This window comes from Aptenodytes patagonicus, chromosome 2 (genome assembly GCF_965638725.1).
Source record: "Aptenodytes patagonicus chromosome 2, bAptPat1.pri.cur, whole genome shotgun sequence".
NCBI classification, from domain to species: Eukaryota; Metazoa; Chordata; class Aves; order Sphenisciformes; family Spheniscidae; genus Aptenodytes; species Aptenodytes patagonicus.
In genome coordinates, this window is record NC_134950.1 from 92,507,615 (window position 1) to 92,528,453 (window position 20,839).

The window sequence follows — 20,839 nt, forward strand, 5'->3', positions numbered from 1 at the left end:
TAAAAAAAAAAAGATTATGAACTGAATGTGTTTTGTTTGTATCCACCGGAAATTTGTTTTGGCAACAGCTTATATTAAGTACTGATAAGCAATCTTCAGAGCTTCAAACTCATGTTTAAGTCTCAGCTCTGCCATTGACTTATGCGGACCTGGCAAACCAGCACCTCCATATGCCTTATTTTTGTCAACCATAAAAGAAGGATAATGCCTAACTCAGCTTACAGATAAGAGTACCTGACGTATATTGTATATAACTTAAAATGAAAAGAAGCTATCGATATAAGCACTTCTTACTATTTGATTTTAATGTATGATAGCCTAGGTAGATGGATTTATGCTAGTACCTGTGAGTACAAGTTCCTTTTCAGCCATTCGTTCGGAACACAGCCTGTCTCTTAGAGACTTTACAAGATGGCATTCTGAAGAGTTTAATCCATTAAGCATATCAACAACTCACAACCCACTCTGACTTTTTGACTAATTATCCTTCTTACCTCAGGCATCATCTCCTCAATGAAATGAATTGTATAGTCAATGTTAAATCTGATTACTTTACATAGAGGAATCTGGAAGGAAAATAGAAATTTCGCATGAAAAACTATACAGCATCAAATGTATAGTTAATACAATTTTGTATGCAAAGGTATTACTGTCTGCTGAAAAGGACACTTACTAAAACAGCTGCTCTGCGGGATCATGCAAAGACAGGAACACAAGCATGTTCAAGAGAAGTAACAGTTCTAACCTCCACCTCTGTAATAACACAGGGCTGACAGGAGGGATGGTAAAGGAAGATTAAATAATGCCATCTACTGGAGATGAAAATTTGTTTAGAAGAAAAAGCAAAGCTCAGTAAACCCATATCTTCTCTCACTTGTATATTTGGAAGTTAATTTATTGCTGGTGACACAACATGTCAGATTGATACAATGACCTGAAGGCAAGGGGTTTTTAGCATGTTGCCAATTCTGTTAGCTATACTGTCTTAAAATATGGCTTTAAGTCATAGCAACACAATATAAGAACTTCAGGATAAATTTATAGGTTTATACTAACTTCATCCAATAAATATTCTCAGAAGTTCACTCAACTAACTAGTAAGACAAACTCCTTTTTTTCACCTTTGAAAAAAGGTTCCTTTGTTTGCAAAGTCCACGGACTGCTGAAGGTGTGTGTTTGGTTTTTTAAATGGGATTTTTTAAAGCAAAAATGCTAAATTTCTGAAAGACTACAGAAATGCCTAATCCTACCCCACACATCTACAGCTCTTAGCAAGTTTTACTATTCACTGCCCTTGCAAGCGTAAAAGAATCTTAGAACAATTCAATGATCTGTGAAAGTGAGGCAACCCAAGGTTATTTTGCATTGGTAAGTTCACAAATAAATATCTGATCGGTGCTGGGATTGCACTGAAATCAATGGACTTAGCAGAGGTGCAATATTCTGCTTGCATCTTCTTGCAGCCCACTGTCAAACATCTGACTATTTTCTCTACAAAAATCTGTTGATATCTGCATGATAAACTAAGAAGCTACACCAACCAACCAAATAAAAAACTGCACTTTCTACAATTTGATACAATATTAAATGTGAATACAAAAATAAAAAACCTTGGAAGTCAAATGTCCCATTTAGAATCTGAGGGGAGGAAAACCTTTCACATTTAAATCAGCGGAGCTTTTTAAAAACAAACAAAAAAAAAATACAGGGAGTATTTGCTTACTTTCTAACATGTAAGTTCAACCAGGAGAAGATACTCCGATTCAGAAACTCAGTAGCCTGGGGTATTTTTCTTTGTATTGAATAGAAAATGAGTGCTTTAGAGAAGTGACCACAACCAAAATCTCCATGAATTAGAGTTCCACGTACACAAGCAAATAAATAGCAAAGGAAAATGTGGTTGGTCCTATAAAATTGTTTTGGTAGTTATATTAAGAAAATTATGATTTCTCTTATGACTGTACTAACCATTTTCCCTAATATCTGACCTGCTGAATTATTGCTGAGTAATAGTAATAACAGTAGTAAGACTTCTAACAGTGTGCAAAGCTAAGACTTCAAATTACAGAAATCTCGTTCATTCAAAGATGTTGGTGTTCGGATCTCTGGTTTTGCTACCCTTTGCCACCTCCCTTTTATCAAATATGTTCCAAAATGTCTCTCAAACAGCAGTTTTTATGTTGCCAAAAATCATCTCAAGACAGCAAAAGACTCCTTCCAAAGGGCTTTATACCTGTTAGTAACAGGAACTGACAATACGGTGTTGCTTTGTATTCAACTCTGTAAAAAAAGTAATCATTTGCTGCTGATCACTTCCCCTATTTGGAATGAGAAAAAACACACATGCACTTTACAGTAAGAGTAAGCTTAAAGTCTTCACTAACTACTCACGTCAGACAAGAAGAGTTTTCCTTGTTCTCTGTATATTAAAGATATCCATAACTCTTCCTTCCTGTCATGCAGTAGATACAAAACTAAAGATAAGGTGGTCTTTTTACCCTTTTAATGGGAGTAAAATAAAACCGTTCTTTTTTGCTCGTTTGCAAAGTGAAAATGTAAAGCCTCGGGACAAATCTGCCTTTAACCCCAAGGCTGAGTTAATGCTACCTGGCAGGACTGCTTCACACTGCAACCCCACAGGCTGAACTCTACTCTCTTACTGACTCCTCATCAACATTACAGTCCCTTCCCCTGCTCACCAAAAGTAAAGTACTGTCATATATATTATGCAATGTCACCAAAAAAAAATGCTTTCTTCTCAGTGCCTCTCAGTTCCAGTATTCTTACAACCCAGTCCTGTCCTGATAACCATTCTTACACTGGGTTTGGCATTGGTGGTGTAGCTAATAATAGGTATAAAACCAAGGAAACAAACAAACCCTACAACATTTGAAAAAACAGTTCTTAAAATATCAAGATAACAAAAAATCTTTACATGTACAGAAATTAAGTAGTTGCATATTTTTCATTCAGATATGGCTAACTCAGCTTACATTGGAAAAGCAGGGCAGTCAGGTACCAGTCATGTCCTTTTCTTGTTATATTTGCTTTCAAAACATAAAATTAATTGCCTTTAAATACCTACAGCTTTTAATAAAAATCATAACTTCCCTACTTCCTGAAGAAGCTGAACAGATGTTAGAAAGTAGTGAATATGTCTAGGTAAGTTTTTAGAAGACAGAAATCCCTTTAGAGTGGATCTCTGAAAAAAGTCCATTTGTCACTTAATAAAGGGAAAACCTTTTTTTATTGTTGTTGCTGGTTTTTTTAAAACTTTTTCAACTTAACAAACCTCCTCATCCAATTTAAGTCCAATTAGTTTTAACAATTTATTCCATGGTTTATTTCACTTCCAAACTGTGAAACCTGTAAAAACATTACATTCTCAGTCACAGTTTGAAGACAATGCTTACCACAATTAGTCAAGACAAAACCTGAGACTCATTAGCACAAATGTCTTTCTCATGTCCCCAGTGCTGGCAAGATGTTTGCAACACACATGTACCATTGTTTTAGAGAAGTTCTACTTCAGGGCAGAAACAGCTTGCCTTCCAAACAAATCCCATGTATGTAGCAACGAACACACTTACGTTTGTTAGTGGGGCATGTGCAAACATTGAGAACCCTTCAAAGATATATTCATGGTCATCATACTCAATAACAGTAGGTCGGTCTGTCTAAAAAAAGCAAACAAAACCACCACGGAGTAAGCAAGAAGTAGTACTACTTCCGTCATTGAAAACAAAATTAGAGTCCTAGTTAGAATTATTTATAAAGTACTTACTAAGAAGTTTGTGGGAGGCGACACAGTAATTCGATAGTGGTATAGTCTTCCAGCATTGTTGGTCATGGGGCGACATGGTTTAATGGGCTTAAAGAAAGAGATAAGTAGAATTATGTGTAGAGTCAAGGCAAATTTAGATTAAAAGAGAGAATAAAGCATTTCTAATAGCCATGAAATATGCACTAGGAAAAATTAAATAAAAGCAGGTAGTCATAATTAAGCATTCTGGGAAGGGGGAAGTGGGGCCTTATCTACATTTTCACTTTCAGAAATATTTTTAAAGCTATCAAAAGGAAAAAAAGGTGAAAAAACATTGCTGTAATTTTTTATTTTCCATTTGACTCTCCATCTTTCTTACCCACAGCAGTTAGTTGTTTACGTACCAGACTAATTTCCTCTTTTATATAAATTTGTTTCAGGAAACTGATTTTAAAAGCTTATGAAAAGGAACCTGGACCTCACATGAAAAGATCTCAAAGTATGCTACCGAGATAGACAGGTATCAGCTCATCTGCTTGGGGCAAGTCTGGGGCCTGAAAAGAAGGGATTAGTCTATCACCAAGAGGCAGCTCTGGTAACCCTGCTCTGTCTGCCAGGTTGTAACGCCTGCCTGCAAGGTCCAAAGGCAGCCAGCCCTCTGTGCACTCTGATGCGACACCAAATGCCTGGGATTCATGTTTTCTTCCAGCTTGTTCTGAAGCAGTCCAGTTTAAAGACCCAAAAATCCTCAGCAGTCAGAAAAAAACAGTTTCTCGTACGCCCTACATCCAATTTGCTGCAGTTCAGAGGCTGCCACCAGCCTGCTCAAAATACATCTGTCCGCACAGCAAAAAAACCACCAAAATCACTGCAGTGAACAGGGTACTATTCTAAACAGCATTACAAAAGTTGGCCTGATGGCGATAGCAAGATAGCTATGCCACTACACAGCTCTGTGCACTTTGCAAAATCCATCCAATAAGTAGGGTAATTACTCTGACTGTTCAGCCCCAAATTAAGCTTCTCACTGCTGCGACACGACAGTTACAAACCAGCCAGTTTAAAGCTAGGCAGTTTTATCTACAGGACACTAAAAACTAGTACATCCTAGGAGATTTTCTGAAACCTCAAATTCCCAGCTGGCCTTGATCCAGGGAGCAGCTGCCTTCATGCAGCAAGTTTTATATATCAGTTTTCTCTGGCTAAAATTTTCTCCCCCCTTGTCTCTAGTGTTTTTCTTGCAGAGAATGCAGGGAGGAATGTTTACAGTGCAGACATGCTCTAGTGCTAAGGCAAGAACACCTCCCGACAAGCTTCCTGCTCCTGTCAGCAGCAGAATTACTATTTTATTTACTTTTCGTTTTACCTTTAAAGCAATCCCTTCACAAAGAGGGCCCTCATAACATACTCATCCACTTGAACATATTAGATCTTTGACCACAAGTTCTTTTTTATTAATGTAATAGTGTTTCAGCAACTTAAAAAAAAACACCCTAGAACTAAACAAATACAAGCAAAAGTTCTCCATAGTTTTCAGGTGGATTTCATTACCAGTATTGCATTTTAAATATGAGGTTACACACCTCAGTGATTTAAAGTTGCACAGGAGTTTTTACTAAGCCTGCAAATCACAGTAAAAAAAAAACTCAAATCAACCCAAGTATGAGTTTACAGCAGCAAGTTTATATTCATAATTGCAATTCTTAGAATTACTTACCTCTTCACCAGGATAAATGCCATGTCTTATTCCTGTTCGTCGGGCTTTAGCACTGCACTTGCACAAAGGTCCATCATTCATCTGTCAAAAACAAAATAGGATTCTGTTTTTATTGAAAAATGGTTTTGGAAAAGCATGTTGGTTTTAATGCCCGGGGTGCTGATGCTTCTAAAAGCCTGTCATGCTTAGATTAAGTGGATGTTCTTAAGCCAATAAAACTGAAAACAGTATAGGCTAATGTAAGAAAACTGCACAATAGCATTAGAACTTCATCACCTTTTCAGAAGCACAAGATGGAAAAATGCTCTCAGCAGAATTGTACCACATCTTTTCCATTTCTTATACATACAAACAGCACACTGTCTGCCTAAAATGAGATTCAGGTCCTAAACATTCACATGCAAATATTCATGTACTGAAATCTCCACGTTCAAACAGTTCCACTCAGTTCCCTGACTGAAATCCTGTCCTTGATTAACCCCTCTGCAATGTGGCAAGGCTATCACCAAAAGTATGCGAAGCAGACCATTTGAAGATTTTACTTGTTACTTTAAAGAAGCAATGGGAACACTTCAAATGCATCCTGCGAACAGATCAGTAAAAAAGAGGAAGGGGGGAAAAAAATATCCACTTCAGTATTCTGTATGGGTGCAACAAGTAGCTATATCAAAAAGGGCCATTGTACATACTATAAAGCTCATGGGTTTTTTTTCACTTTTATGATCAAGTTCAATGCAGACTACTAATTACTGCAATACCCTAAAGCTTTCTGCTCTTAACATCACGCCCATTGCAGAAATCCAACAAAAAGCCCCAGAACCAAACCAGAGAAACAATTAAGTTCCCAACCCCCAGGCTTTAATGAAGTTTTTCAAAGTTTGAATCCAAGAACTGAAACATTCTTTTTAGACTTAGAAAAAACACCACCACCTTTCAATACAATACAAAAACCAGCAGAACTTTCCATACCATTACAAGCAGCCTGAAAATGGAAACAGCGTCCATGGTGGGGCTCAATAGTATCATCAAATAGATACAATGTGAAGATACCTCAGGAAGCAAGAACCACCAAACTGCTGTTAATGCAGTCTTCAGACAGTTGGGAGAGAGACGCAACTTTCTAGTTCTGATGTTAATTCTCTGAATGTTAATCTCAGTTTAATTTCTTCAGACTGGCACAGTGCATACATGCAAAGGAACGTAAGAAGTAAGGCACTTCTCTACTCCTTTGGGAACTTAGTCATGCAATCTTAACAACAGAGTGACATGACTGCTTTTTGTTCACACATTTTTTTTACACGCTTCGAGACCCTTGAGGGGAGTACAAGCTCAATGAAATTGAATCATGCTTATAAGTAAAAGCATACTTCCTCACTGGCTTATATAGCCACAAAACAGAAGAGAGTTAAAAAATGCAAATTGCTCATCACTCCCCAAAAAATAAGGGCCTACTGAGGCTGTTAGAATAATCATCACTTATTTTTTAAAATCTCATCCTTAATTCTTAGAACTGTTCAGCACTAACACTGCCTCTTTTACATTAAATGCACAGACCGAAACTGAGGGACATGTGAAGCACCGTAAAGCCCAGGACTTGAGAAGCAAGTCAGATACGTATCTATCTTGTCTCTAATGACACAGCTCATGGAAAAAAGAAAAATGCAGAAGAGCAATTATGAAGTGACGATAAAATGATGTTGAAAGGTCACAACTTTACATAAAACTAAAGTAATGGCTTCTAACTTTCTCTGGCTAACAGGGCAACACAAACAAGCAGATAACACTTGTAAGCAAAAGGCCACTGCGGTGGCATCTGCTTTAACAATTTATTTTCTGGCAACTGCCAGCACTGCTGGAGACTATCCAAAGTAACAAACACACTGCTCAGACTGAAGGGTTGGGAAGATCCATCCTAAAAATCTAGTTCCGTGTCAGACGGTGTACTTGTACGTGCCAGTGTGCACAGCAATCATTCCTGTTTTACGTAGTGATAGTTAGAAAGCATTCTGGCATACCAGATAAATACCTAGGAAAACGTTTTCAAATAAAAATCTACTCAAAAGTAGTAGAGCACCGACAAGCTCACCATGATCTGATTTCAGCCCCTTCAAGAAAGACGAAGAGTCAGTCTCAAGCAAGTTTTTGGGAAAGAAAGTTTTTCAGCAGGAAACTCATAAACCACACATTTCTGAATCTATTCATCCTACAGTTATTCCACTTCTTATTCAGCTAATATTCTGGCCTAGAACATTACCTTGAAGCGTGCCCAAGAGCTACACAATTTTTTCAGTTAAGTATCTAAACAGTTCGCTAATTTTGTTTTCCATACAAATAAAAACAGCTAGCTATGCTCGGTCAAATTTTTTTTTTTTTTTTAACTAGAAGCATAAATATGAGTCTGTAATAGAATATTCAACAGACCTTTGAATTACCACAGTGGCAATAAGCATTGCAGTATCTCTTGGCATTATGATTTGTTGCATGCTAAACTCATGCATCACACAAAGTGCCAGAAGAATAAATTTACTGAGATGCCATTTGACAATGAGTTAGAATAGACTGTAAAATATTTAAGTAAGAAAGATGAAGATGGCAAATTTGCAAACAAAAACTAGTCTTCTGTGCAATGTATACATTCAAAACAACACTTCATGAGCTCAGCAATTACATTTAATGAGAACTATAATCTCCATGCAATTACAAAAGAACCATTAGACAAGAAATTAGGAGCATTAACCACATATTTAAAACATTATTTATCATTATGAGCTGAGAGCTTTTAGGTGAAAAATTTGTAAAGGAGGTAAACATGCTGCTTTTTCTCCATCCCAGAATTCATCTGTGTACTTTTATCTCAGGGCTAAGAGGACAGCATTAGTACACTGTTAGCAATTCAGGTTTTATTAACAGTGTCAGATGTGATTGCAGCTGAATAATCCCCAGGATTCATGAGCTGAAACCACACTCTTGAAATCAAAAGTGAAGTGCTTTGAAGAAGATGAGAGAGAAAAGGGGGGTAAAAAAAAATGCATATTGAAATAAATGTCACTCAGCATGTTTGACAACAATGCAGAATTTTAGGTCTACAGGGGAGAATGACTTTCAGACACACGGTACTTTTTCCTCTCACCCTACCTGTCCTGGATCATTGTACCACAGTTCTTCATGGAGACGATCAGGGTGTGCTTTTTTACGCTTAATTTCTGCAATGACGTCAAAAACTTCAGAATCTGAACTGCTAGAGCAGCTGCTGTCATCTTCAGAGTCACAGTCTGAGTCACTGGAGCTCTCTGATTCACACAGGGAAAATAAAGTCGGTGAAAAACACTTCCACACACTCTCTTCCCCAGTAGCAATGCATTCTCTAACATGACATTAATAACTTTCAGTATGCCACAGTTAGTTAAGTTGTGCATGACATTCACACTAATGAAAAGAGGGACAGCAACTACATTTTTAATTAAAAATGACAGCAAATGCTATGGATATTAAATGCCTACAACAACTGCATCTGTTTGCATGCATCAGATTGCTGTTTGGCTGTCCAGGAGCACCACTGATCAGTTGTAGAAGAACAATTTCAGTTACTTGACATTAAAGATTACAGAGCTATAACCAACACAAGTATGACCGTAAAGTTAAAAAAAAAAAAAAGAAAAAGAAAAAAGAAAGAAAAGAGAAAGAATACACTTAAGGTCATTAGAATGAGCTAAACAGAACCTTTTGTTGTTTAAAAGTTAATTCTGCTTGCTATGAGCAAAGTGCTTACGTCTATTTCATTTTACCTAAAAATGCTCCTGTCTGTAGCAGGATATTGTCTATTTAAGAGTTACCAAACAGCACATATGGATAGAATTATTATAGAACATGTACTGTTAGACTCATTTTTCAAAATCAATTATTTCTAATAAATTCATTATAACATATTAGAAACCACAGACAAGAAGAAAACCTGGAACTACTAGCTGAGTGAATGCAGCTATAAGTTCTTTGGAAGTCCTGTTCTGTGAGTTTTCCTCCTTACTTTTTTTTTCTAAAGACATTTTTCTTTGTATTAACTGAAACAATTTTTCTATCAGAGGGGAGAACAATGCTAAGGAAAAAAAAAAAAGAAGATTGTCTTAGACTTGTTAAAATGTCTCCTTTGTGGTCTTGTCAGAGTAATGTTAATAAGTGTCTGGACTTAAAAAGAAAAAAACCACAAAAACCCCAAAAACAAACACACAAAAAACCCCAGAGCCCAATCTCACATATCTCTAACCTCCTGTGGTACTTACAAGTGACTCCCTTTCTTATGTATATAATGTCACTCACTTCCACAGATGATCTCAGCTCCAAATAAATGCCTTCATAGCCAAGACATATAGCACAAAGCAAGTAAGGTTTATTATTCTTGGAAGAAGGGATGCAACATTTCTTCCATTTCTAAGTTTCGACTTAAAAGAAAACATATTAACTACCCTGCCAGTGCTTTGAAATACTGTGAAACTATGGTTTAAAATATGTGTATTTACTGAATACAAGACTCTCCTTAGTTAAAAGAAAGAGAGAGAGAGAGAGAGAGAGAGAAAATGAGAGAATATTACTAGCAAAATATGTTTCCCTTTTTTTCTTTAAATCAAGACGTATACAGCCCGTAATTCAGCATAAGGTGTTATGAAAATATGTCCTTGGGACATATGATTTACGTAGGTCACACATGCTCAGTTGCAATCAAGTTTTGCCTGAATGTGCATACACGTATATTCCTACAAATATTCACAAACACTTGAGTTTTAAAAGTTCTCTGATAGACATATATAAACTTATACAGTTGTATAAGTCTAATTTTAGGTGCAAAATGAGCATGGGACCTGTGACAGTAAGCTGAAATTCTGAAAGACCAACAAAGAACTTTTGGATTTCATGTACTGAAATCAGCCTTTCATGATCTAAAAGCGCTCTTCGAGAGCATCGCTATCTCACTACAGTACACAATTACTGATAACACAAGGCAGAAGAGAGACAGCATCTACTTAAGTACAAAATAAGACAAACTATTAGACACTGCAGAAGCATGGCTGTAGGAGAAGCTGGCACAGACACCAAGTCAGCCCAGGGGACCAGTGCAAACGCAGAGCCTTCAGGTCCTCCAGAAAGAGTGGAAAAATAAACACAGAGAAGTTGCTCTTGGCCCTATATTTTAGCCTGGAGCAGCAAAGGAACTCTTACTGCAGAGATCCGAGAAAGTGGAGGTATGTGAAAGTAAAGCACACAGGTATGCTGAACACAGTAGTTTTGTCCTCGCTTCATCCACATGAAAATATGCCTCCTGAAACACCCTGCAGTTAACTTTGATAATGATTCTTGAGTGAATTTAAATATGTGCAAATCCACTATTCAAAAAAAGGTAAAAAGGTTTCCTTTACAAAAGTGAATTCACATCTTATTTAATCTCTGTTTATTATTTTTCTTTCACCAGTATTGTATCTTTTTATACTGCCTGCATGTAACTGACCATGTCATTATATACCTGTATTTCAACTTCAGAATTTTTGATATGTGATTTTTAAAGAGTTACTAGGCTCAGATATGAGTCTGAAGCAGCTCAACAGGCAGACATGAAGCATCAGTTAAAAAGCAAGCCCAGCGGAGTATCTAAATTAATGTGATATGCCTAAGAATTTCCTGAACTAATGCAACTGACTGAAAAACACACTATGAAACACTGAAATGCTGGAAGTATAACAAGAACGGCTGACAGTTCTCACAAAACAAAGTAAGAAAAACAGCTTTCACTGACTTCTGAGTAGACAAATTGCTATCAAAAAGTATGCCCTGCTAATTCAACCAGTACCTTCCCAACAACTGATACAGCTAGCAGACTTACTTCACTGCAAGAAGGTCCATATCGGTGGCACATGACAATGCAGACAAACTATGTTTTGAAAACTGATACTTCTGCATCAGATTATAGTAAGCAGAGCTGCACAACCAAAATACAATCCAAAAGAAAGATGAACTCAGTGCCATAACAAGCAGCCATATGAGTTTACCACTACTCTTGCTTCTTTTTTAGAAATATAAGACTAGGAGCTCCTCAAAGCCTCTTGTGAGCCATGCTTTGGCCTATCTGATCATGCTCAGGGTGTTTTCATGCCATGGAAGAGACTTTAGCGTAAGGCAGTGCTGGATACCCTCCATTTTCCCTTAGGCTTTCTGGGTAAAAAAAAAATCTAGCTCTACTTCAGTCAAAAGCAACAATAAAACTCCCATGCATATGCAATAGAAAGGAAGGACTTAAAAAACTTAACAACATTATTAAATACAAACAACTGCCAAAACCAGCTTAACTATAGATTATTCCATTTCAGAGATTTGTCATCATTTCTGCCTACCTAAATCTTCATCCAGCTTGGTCTTTGGTGGTTCCCACGGCGGCCTGGCTGCTTTGGCCTTCGCCTGTCGCTTTCCTAACTCCTCATCAAACTTTTCATACAGGTCTCGGAGCTTGCTTGTTCCTACCACAGTAGAGTCCCCCTGTTAATTAAAAAACAGAACAACAACAAAAAAACCGACAGTGTGGAAATAGCACATGAATACAACATGCACCAGCATTTCACAATGAAAAGCAAGGGGCGGAAAGATGGGTCTCGGTGTAGTTCAATGAAACATGGATATACTTGTTAAGGCTTTAGCATACCATTACATTGTTCTGTCAGATGAATTAGCAGAGAAATTACTTCATTTGCTGGTGCATTATCATCAAACCCTTGGCCTAACAAAGCAGAACTATGACTAAGCATATTTAGTACAGCTCAGCATTGATTTTTAACAGGTTTAGAAGAAACAGGAGACCTGTGGAAGTATTTTGCAATTAAAAAGAATTTTATCACACACAATAAACACAAAACTCAGCTCATTTTGGTGCATGCTTTCAATCACTATGAGTTCACTCTCCATGTAATTCTCAAAAAAAACCCCCCACAACCAACCAGCCACAAACAAAAAACCCCCACAAACCTCAAAAAACCAGAAACCTCTCCTCCTCTATCACTACTCCACCAGCAAGTGTTATTCTCAAGTACAAAGAATCCTGACTTCCTGCTTCTGTACAAAACTTCTCCAAGGTTGTGGGAATACATGGTGATTGAAGCATCTTTGCTCAAATGCAGGTATAATGGAGAAACCCACCCTTCCCCTCCTGGAGACAAAAAAGTACCCCTCTTCCATGTACCACTAATCTGAATGAAAACAGAAGAAACTGATGAAAATAGAGAATACCAACAAATAAAGCCCTTAACAGGGTTAAAAGACTGAGGTGATTGGGAGGATAGAAAGATTAAGTGACATAAAACATGATCTTGCTGAAAGGTTCATATTAATCAAGTACCAAATAATCAGTAAAAGACTGTGTAGAGTAATGTTAGAGTTCTCTCACAAACATACCACTTGATCCATAGGATCATTGGAATAATAGCTTTCAGAATGGGTACAGCGAACCCAGACTGGCTTAAGTAATTCCTCATCTTCCTCTTCGTTTTTTTCAGATGCATTCTCCTCTGATTCTTTGTCTTTGATAGCAGTATAATTTTTCTCTTTGCTGGAGCTCTGGTTCTCAGACCACCTTTCCCTGTCCTCCTCCCATCGGGGTCTCTTTCTCTCTCTGCTTGGAGACCGGCTTAGTGGGAGAAAGCAAACAAAAGCAATTCTCTATTATTTTAACAGTGACAGTTTTATAATGAAAAACAAATAGTTTGCTGCAGATCAGTACATCATTCTATCATATAAACTACAGAAAATCCAATTGCCTCTTCCTGCTTTTAACTTGCAACATAAAGAGTACTTTGTAGTTCTGACCTACTATAAAAAATGACTTAAAATTGAAAGTGCTTTTGTATTTTAAACTTTCTTCAAGAATTAGAATGAAAAAAATATATGCTATTTTAGATTAAAAATCCTACTTGCATTCTAGATTACTTTCTTTTAATTTTGTTCCAAAGCTAGAAACTCATCACTAAAAACTAAAAGTCACATCACTCACAACTAAAAGTTACAATATAAAGAAGTTTTAATACATAGCCCACAAACTGTTTGCATGAGAAAAGAATTAGGATTTTATTAGAAGGATTATACAGAAGCCACGCTGCTTGTGTTACTCTAACTCTGGCACTTCTTTGAACAACACAACCTGTGATATTCCTTATGTATTGCAAGAGTTATGCTTTCAGAAGCTGAATGTATGAAAACTACTTCTTTTTTTTAATCTCCTCTGCCTACAAAGCCAATAATGTTGCACTGATTTCAACTATCCAGGATCCAGAAGGAATTTCTTTTTTTATATCAATATAAAAAAAAGCTCCTAAAAGGTGATCTAAACATAGAATGACTTTAAATAATCTTGGTACTTTACAGACTAGAAGCAGATGTAGGAGGAAGTCTTCAGGACACAGCAGCGAAGCCCTCTCTCCAGAGATTAATCCTGTTTCTAGCTTCACAAGGTCTTGAGATAGCTGACATTCACATGTATACGCAGATGGTTATAAATTTAAGGCGCTCATCTTTTCTGAGTTTCAAACCAGGCACGTATGCACATACACAAAAACTCACATGCATGGATACACAGAGCCCCAAATACACGAGACCAAACGTAACCTTCCTTACCTTCCTGCTCTCTTGTAATCTTTTTTGTAGGATCTGTCTGGTGATGGTGATCTTCTGCTGTCACGGTGCCTATGCCTCTCCCTCTCCCGCTCCCTTGGAGAGTTCAAAACATAAGTTAAATGAGAAATCTGGCATTTCATACATTCCACGCCTGAAAGGAGCACAGAAGCAGGCTGAGTCCATGTTATGCAAAATGACACACGTGCTGACTGCTAAAACCCCAGACATTCTTAATGCTGACCTTCAAGAAATTTGTGAAAGACAGTCACCCATCTCCTCCACCTTTATCATAAAGCCATCTATCTCAATACGACGGTTAATTCATATGATACAGAGGTAACTTCTATAAATTCACCACAGGACTTGTTGCCATTCTTCCTCTTCTGTTACAAATGGCAAAGGGTAAGATTATTGTACCTTCAACCACTCTTAATGCCTCAGAAAGGGAAAGAAAACATATGCCATGCACAATAGCTTTGTACGCACAGCAATCATTCAAGTGTTTCAGGCAAAGCCCTTCCTGACAGCCACCTCAAGCACACACAAAAAACTTATAAACACAGAAAATCTGCATCATGCTCAAACTATGAATCTCATCTACAAGTCTCAGCTTGCACATACACATAAAGAACTTGACCACCCAAACATATTTCTGGGGCAAAAGAGCTTTAAATTAACTGAAGGCTTGGGGAAAAGGACCTAGGGGTGTTGGTCAACAGCCGGCTGAACATGAGCCGGCAGTGTGCCCAGGCGGCCAAGAAGGCCAATGGCATCCTGGCTTGTATCAGAAATGGTGTGGCCAGCAGGAGTAGGGAAGTGATCGTGCCCCTGTACTCGGCACTGGTGAGGCCACACCTCAAATACTGTGTTCAGTTTTGGCCCCCTCACTACAAGAAAGACATTGAGGTGCTGGAGCACGTCCAAAAAAGAGCAACAGAAGGTGGTGAAGGCTCTAGAGAACAAGTCCTATGGAGAGCGGCTGAAGGAACTGGGGTTGTTTAGCCTGGAGAGAAGGAGGCTGAGGGGAGACCTCATCGCTCTCTACAACTACCTGAAAGGAGGTTGTAGCGAGGTGGGTGTTGGTCTCTTCTCCCAAGTAGCAAGTGACAGGAAGAGAGGAAACGGCCTCAAGTTGCGCCAGGGGAGGTTTAGACTGGATATTTGGAAAAATTTCTTCACTGAAAGGGTTATCAAGCCCTGGAAGAGTGGTTGAGTTACCACCCCTGGAGGTATTTAAGACATGTAGACATGGTGCTTAGTGACATGGTTTAGTGGTGAACCTGGCAGTGTTAGGTTTACGGTTGGACTTGCCTTAAGGGTCTTTTCCAACCTAAATGATTCCAAATTACTGTGTACAGGAGACAGCAAAGATCACACAGGCGGTTTTCATACTCTGCTAAACAGCTGACAACTCTTTAGTCCACAATCATTTGTGTAGCTGTCAATTTCCTAGTAAACAAGTCTGCTGATACACAAGGAATTATAAATATGCACCTCAGGTGGTTTGGTGGGCTAACAGAATGAGGCAAGATTATTTATGAACATATATATGTATGTTTCCATATGTGTAACATGAAATAGAATGCAAATTTACAAAGCACAAAGTTCACATAAGTTATCTATTGTTCTTCCCCACACCCATTCATCCTTCTCTGCCTGTGCCTTGTTCAAGCATGGATTTCAGTCTTCAGAGAGTGCATATTCTATGCCGTCTGATTTGCTTGAGAGAGGGATGGTGTGCAAAAAACACACTGAGGCCGGAAAACAGTTCTCATTAAAATATGCAGATACATTGTCAAGTAGACCAGAAAGCTGTTGGCCTCAAGCAGTAATCCACAAGTGTTTGAGAAAGACGCGGCTGGAAACATGAATTTTCAAAACTTAAAACTGAACTTTAAAATCTAAGCAATAAATTGTGAAATTATGTGGCAAATATTTGAGTCACCTACAAAGGGCAGAAAATTCCACAAGCTCATCATACAGAAGAAGCCAGTGCCTTAATGCCAGTTGCATTCAGTTTTAGGAAAATCCTCTTTTGGAAATCAAAGTAAACTTACTGAATGTGAGGTTTGGGGTTTTGGGGTTGGTTTTTTTTTTTTTTTTTGAATACAGCTGTCTAAGGTTCTGCAATTAAATCTCTGCATATCTAAATCAAAGTGGCTTCATTTCCATAGGCACTATGTGTAAATTCACGTTCCACACATGACATGAGAAAGCTCAGAGCTTCTAAAATTAGGGTATGTGATCCAGGTGCTCTGATAAATATTTAGATACTTAACTTTCCGGTATCTCTCTTTGAATATTCTGACCTTGATCATCAGACACAAAAACAGCCACCAAGAGAGCAAATCTAAGACATCTGGAAGATTTAACTGATAACGGTTTGCTCTAAAACACCACACAGCAAACTTTATCAGGTCAGCTCATAATCTGCAAGTTGTTTTGTGTCTATGAAGTAGAGAGGCAGAAACTTCATGATACATCCCAAAATAAGCAGTCCACACTCATCCATCTGAATCATAAGATGTCAACATAGCCTACAACTTGCCCATTTGTTTTAACTGGTGTATGCTAATTTTCACCTCAGTCTTCTCTTGAGATCACAGGCTGGCTTACTGAGGTCTTCATCCTGAACAGAATCACACAGGCAGGTCTAAGCACCCACTGGGAGGTCCTGTCAAGCCTGCACATGTCTGCGCTGGTGTCCCATGAGGATGAGGACAGAGCAGGATGAACGCTGCACAACATGCTTTGCACTAAAACACCTCACTGCAGGGATTAGATACGTGCACCTATGAGACTATAAACCCCTCCAAGTGCTGGTTCTCTACAAATACAGGGCTTACTCAAAGAAAGACCAAATTCAAATAACACCTGGAACCCTAACTCTGGTACCTAAATCTTGATATTTGAAGCGCTGAGACTTAACTGTTTGTAAGGCTCAACTTTGAACACAGTTTTTTGCACAAAGTTGTGCCAACTCTACTTTCATGTCACATGTGCATAAGTTTCTATGGTAAATAACCATGAGAGTAGAGCACTAATCAGCAATCCACTCAGTTTTCAAACGAGAGCTTCTTTGCTCCCAGCTATCTCCACGGACAAGGGCAACAAGTCTGCCAAGCTTGCAAAGGTGAGGCAGAAGCCTCACAGTACCTGAAAGATGTCAGAACAGTAGCTCTTTCCATCAGACCCGAGTACTGGCTACCTCCTGAGCTAGAGGGAAAAACAAGTGTGAGGGAAGAACATCGATGCAAACAAATAGTATGGGACAACGATGACAGCTCTCCCTCTGCAGGCAGAAGATACCTCAAGTTACCTGTTACGCTCATAACTTCTGTGATGAGGCGATACCCTTCCTCTATCATAATCTGTCCGGTGCCGACTGCTTTCCTGCCTTCTCCTATCCAGACTCCGGCCTCGATCCCGACGATCCCCATGGTTAGTGGACCGATGCCTGTCACCATGGATGTGACCATGTTCGCGATGTCGGTGCTCATCATAGTGCTTGCTCCTCTCTGGAGACCGTCGATCACTTTGTGACTTCTCTCCCTGGTACTGACCCGCATGCCGAAAATGGCTGCTGCCACCACTGCTGTTGGTAGCGCTGCTCGGAAAGGAGCCAGAGTTGTGCTGATAGCTATTGAAGTTAGGCGGTGGGAACGATTGCTGCGAATACCCTGCAGAGTACACAGGCTGGTAGTTGACTTGCTGTGGTATGACTGGTGGGGGAGGAGGATGCGGTACTGCGGGAGGAGGCATCATGTAAGGAAAGGTGCTTTGCCCAGCAGGAGTTCCTGGCACAGGAGCATTGCTAGGATTTGGCACAGGCGGGGGAGCAGGAGGGAAGCACGGAGGCACCGGGAAGCTCTGCCTCATCTGGTGGTTTGGAAACGGTGGCCTCATGGGACACTGGCTGATGGGATTTTGTGCGGAAGGGGGCACTGGAGGAGGATAGGGCACAAAGTCTGGTCTGGGAGGCATATAACCAGTGGTTGGAGGGTTTGAATAGGTTGTTGGAGGGGCAGTTTGCTGGTCATACTGGTATTGTACAGAGGGCTGTTGTGGGTGAAGCTGCCGTAGGTTCTGAGGGCGGTAGGTCTGTGTTGAAGTCCTTGCTCCTGGTCCCCCCTGACCACGGGGACATCCTCGCCCGGAATGGAAAGACATGGCTCACCTTTAATGAGGAAAATAAAAGTCCAGTGTCACACAATTTTTGTAGGATGTCCTTAATGCATTTGCAGGAACTACTCCCCAAGTACTGAAATTACAGTTTCTGCAATTTCCTTTAACAGAAGCAGTAAACGATATCCACTATCTCTCACTGAGAGCTTTGTGCTCCTCAGACCTCTAGTACAGGTCATTTATGGCCCTTTGATTGCTTTCATGGATGAGAAGCTTAAAGGACTCTACTGTCTTTAATCCAGAACCCCAGCTGGACCACACACTCTGACTTAGGGCAATGTTAATTTCAACAAGTGATTGATATGATGACTGGCCAAGGATACAAGTGCCTCTACTAGGACTCACTAGACACTTTGATATAAAGCCTTCAGATACCCCACGCCAAAGAAACCACTCATTTTAACAACTGCAATTGTCATCCAAAGTCCAATAACAAGGAGTTCTTTCTAGAACATGATTCTAAACTTCAGGCAGAATGAGTTTATAACACCTCATTGCAAGTTACCTGGTCCAACAAATCATGTAAATTTTAAATGAGATAGTAGCAATTTACATTCGCATTTGAGACCCAAATTTAGTAAAGGACTGAATTCAACAGACATTTCTAAGTATTTTAAGTTAGGTAGGTATATTTTTGTAGACTGAGAATCTTACAGGTTACAGAAAAATTTATGTAGACTGTGCTGTTACTCCAATTTCATTGAAATAAATGGTTCCCAAAAAATCCCTCAGCTGCCAGCTTGGCCCTGTTACCTTTCCAGCAATTGCCACTGCTTCAAGTAGGCTTAAGTCTTGCTCAAAACTATGCATGTATTTAATGCCTTGTATTAACGTTTATAAATGAAAACAACTGTGCTTCATTAAAGTTAAAATTCATTCTTTAATTACAATGTTAAGTTTCAAGAACTGGAAAAAAGGAAAAAAATTAAAATAAAAAATCATTCATCGTGTCTTGGCTGGAATGGAGGGAGAGGAAAAAAAACAATTAGTTAAGCAGCTGCAGAACTCAAATCCTGTTTTCGGGCGGGGGGGGGGGGGGGGGGGGGGAGAAAGGAGACGCACACACAAAATTGGAAACATCACCGGATAAAACAAAACAAAGCCTTCGTTTTACTGAGGCTCTGCTGAAGCTGAAATACATGCACAGAACATTCTCCCACCTGCTACCATGCAAAATGGCCAACCTGGACTGCTCAGAGCACTGCTTTCATCTGCATTCTGGTGCCAGTGCTGCAAAAGACATAGCTTGCTGAGAGACAGCAGACAACTTCTGCTGAACCAGAGGGAAAAAGGAAAAGAAATGAAGGAAAGGACAGACATCAAGGAGGAGGAACCAAGAAGACCCTACGTCTCTCCTTACACACGCAGGGCTTAGTGGAAGCCACTGGAATTGGCGGTGGTGGCATTCATTCCCTCTCCAGAGCTGAATCAATTTTGCTTTAGTTCTCCAGTCATGATCTTACATAGCTCAGGCTTCTAACAGAAAACTGTTTTATACTTTGCTGACATTTACATACACATTTTATTTAAACAGGCTGAGCAAAACTCTTATTACCTTAAACAAATTAAAGCAAAGGCCACTGTACCGCGGTGCCTTGCCTTAAAGCACATTTCTTTTTAACATGTCATAGGATTTAAACAAAGGGTCTTGTTTATCAGCTCTCTTAAATAGAGCTCTAAGACTTCCCTAACACCAGGGAGAACCGCTCTGGTTCTACCACTGTAATTTCACTGCTTCAGAACGCACAGAATCACAGCTCAAAAAAAACCAAACAAAAAAAATGCTACATGAAATGGTTTTAAAAGCCCAACTTATTTTAAAGCTCCCTCTGCTGTAAACTTTGGTCATGTTTAATTTTCATTTAAATTTAAATAAGTTCAAAAACACTGTAAAGGACAAACTCTCCTTTTCCTGTCACCTAAAAGAGGAAATTTACTGTGCTGGTAGAAGCCATCACACACAAAAGTAACATCAGTTCCTTAAAAAACACCGAAAAAAAACTTCTCTCCCTGCAGACACACAGCTGCGGGCAACAGGGCACCGAGACCAGGCCACATCCAACCATCGCCTCCCAACGGTCTGTAACGGCCTCCAACGGCCACCGAAGGGCCGGCGGAGACAAACCCAGCGACGAGACCGACACCCGCCCGGGCAGGCTCTGCCGCGCTGCCCTCCCGCCGCACGGCCCCGCTCCCCACACGGAGAGGCCTCCTCAGCCGCAGGCCGGCCGGGCGGCCGCCGCGGGAGGCGCTGCCGGCAGGGGCCGCCTGGGCCCCGCCACCCCGACCCGCACCAGCGCCGAGGTCGCCAGCACCGGCGCCGCCGCGCCTCCCCCCCCCCCGCCCAAGACACCTGCCCCCGCCGCCCGCCCTGGCCCCAGACGCCCCGCGGGGAACCGCGGCACCGCGAGCGGAGTGGCCCAAGGGAAGACCCGGCCCGCCCCGCGGCCCCCAGCAGGCAGCCGGGCGCGCAGAGCCCACCTGACGCCCCGCCGCCGAGGCCAGAACGGCCGGCAGCGCGCCGGCTCCGG

The 20,839-nt window shown here is 40.0% G+C and overlaps 1 protein-coding gene across 2 annotated transcripts in view; it reads right to left on the reverse strand.

The window, feature by feature from the left end:
* DROSHA (drosha ribonuclease III) overlaps positions 1 to 20,821 on the reverse strand; it is a 75,045-nt gene extending 54,224 nt beyond the window's left edge. The window contains exons 1-11 of one of the 2 annotated variants that reach the window (XM_076330395.1): positions 20,790 to 20,821; positions 17,443 to 18,300; positions 17,280 to 17,339; positions 14,124 to 14,216; positions 12,909 to 13,140; positions 11,858 to 11,999; positions 8,616 to 8,770; positions 5,481 to 5,561; positions 3,785 to 3,871; positions 3,591 to 3,677; positions 495 to 566 (exon numbers count right to left, since the gene is read on the reverse strand). In XM_076330395.1, the coding sequence (XP_076186510.1) occupies positions 495 to 566; positions 3,591 to 3,677; positions 3,785 to 3,871; positions 5,481 to 5,561; positions 8,616 to 8,770; positions 11,858 to 11,999; positions 12,909 to 13,140; positions 14,124 to 14,216; positions 17,280 to 17,339; positions 17,443 to 18,293 (1,860 nt within the window). In that variant the 5' untranslated portion in view covers positions 18,294 to 18,300; positions 20,790 to 20,821. The remainder of the gene's footprint in view (positions 1 to 494; positions 567 to 3,590; positions 3,678 to 3,784; positions 3,872 to 5,480; positions 5,562 to 8,615; positions 8,771 to 11,857; positions 12,000 to 12,908; positions 13,141 to 14,123; positions 14,217 to 17,279; positions 17,340 to 17,442; positions 18,301 to 20,789) is intronic. The other variant, XM_076330396.1, reaches the window with a different exon arrangement.
* Between the last annotated feature and the right edge of the window lie 18 nt (positions 20,822 to 20,839).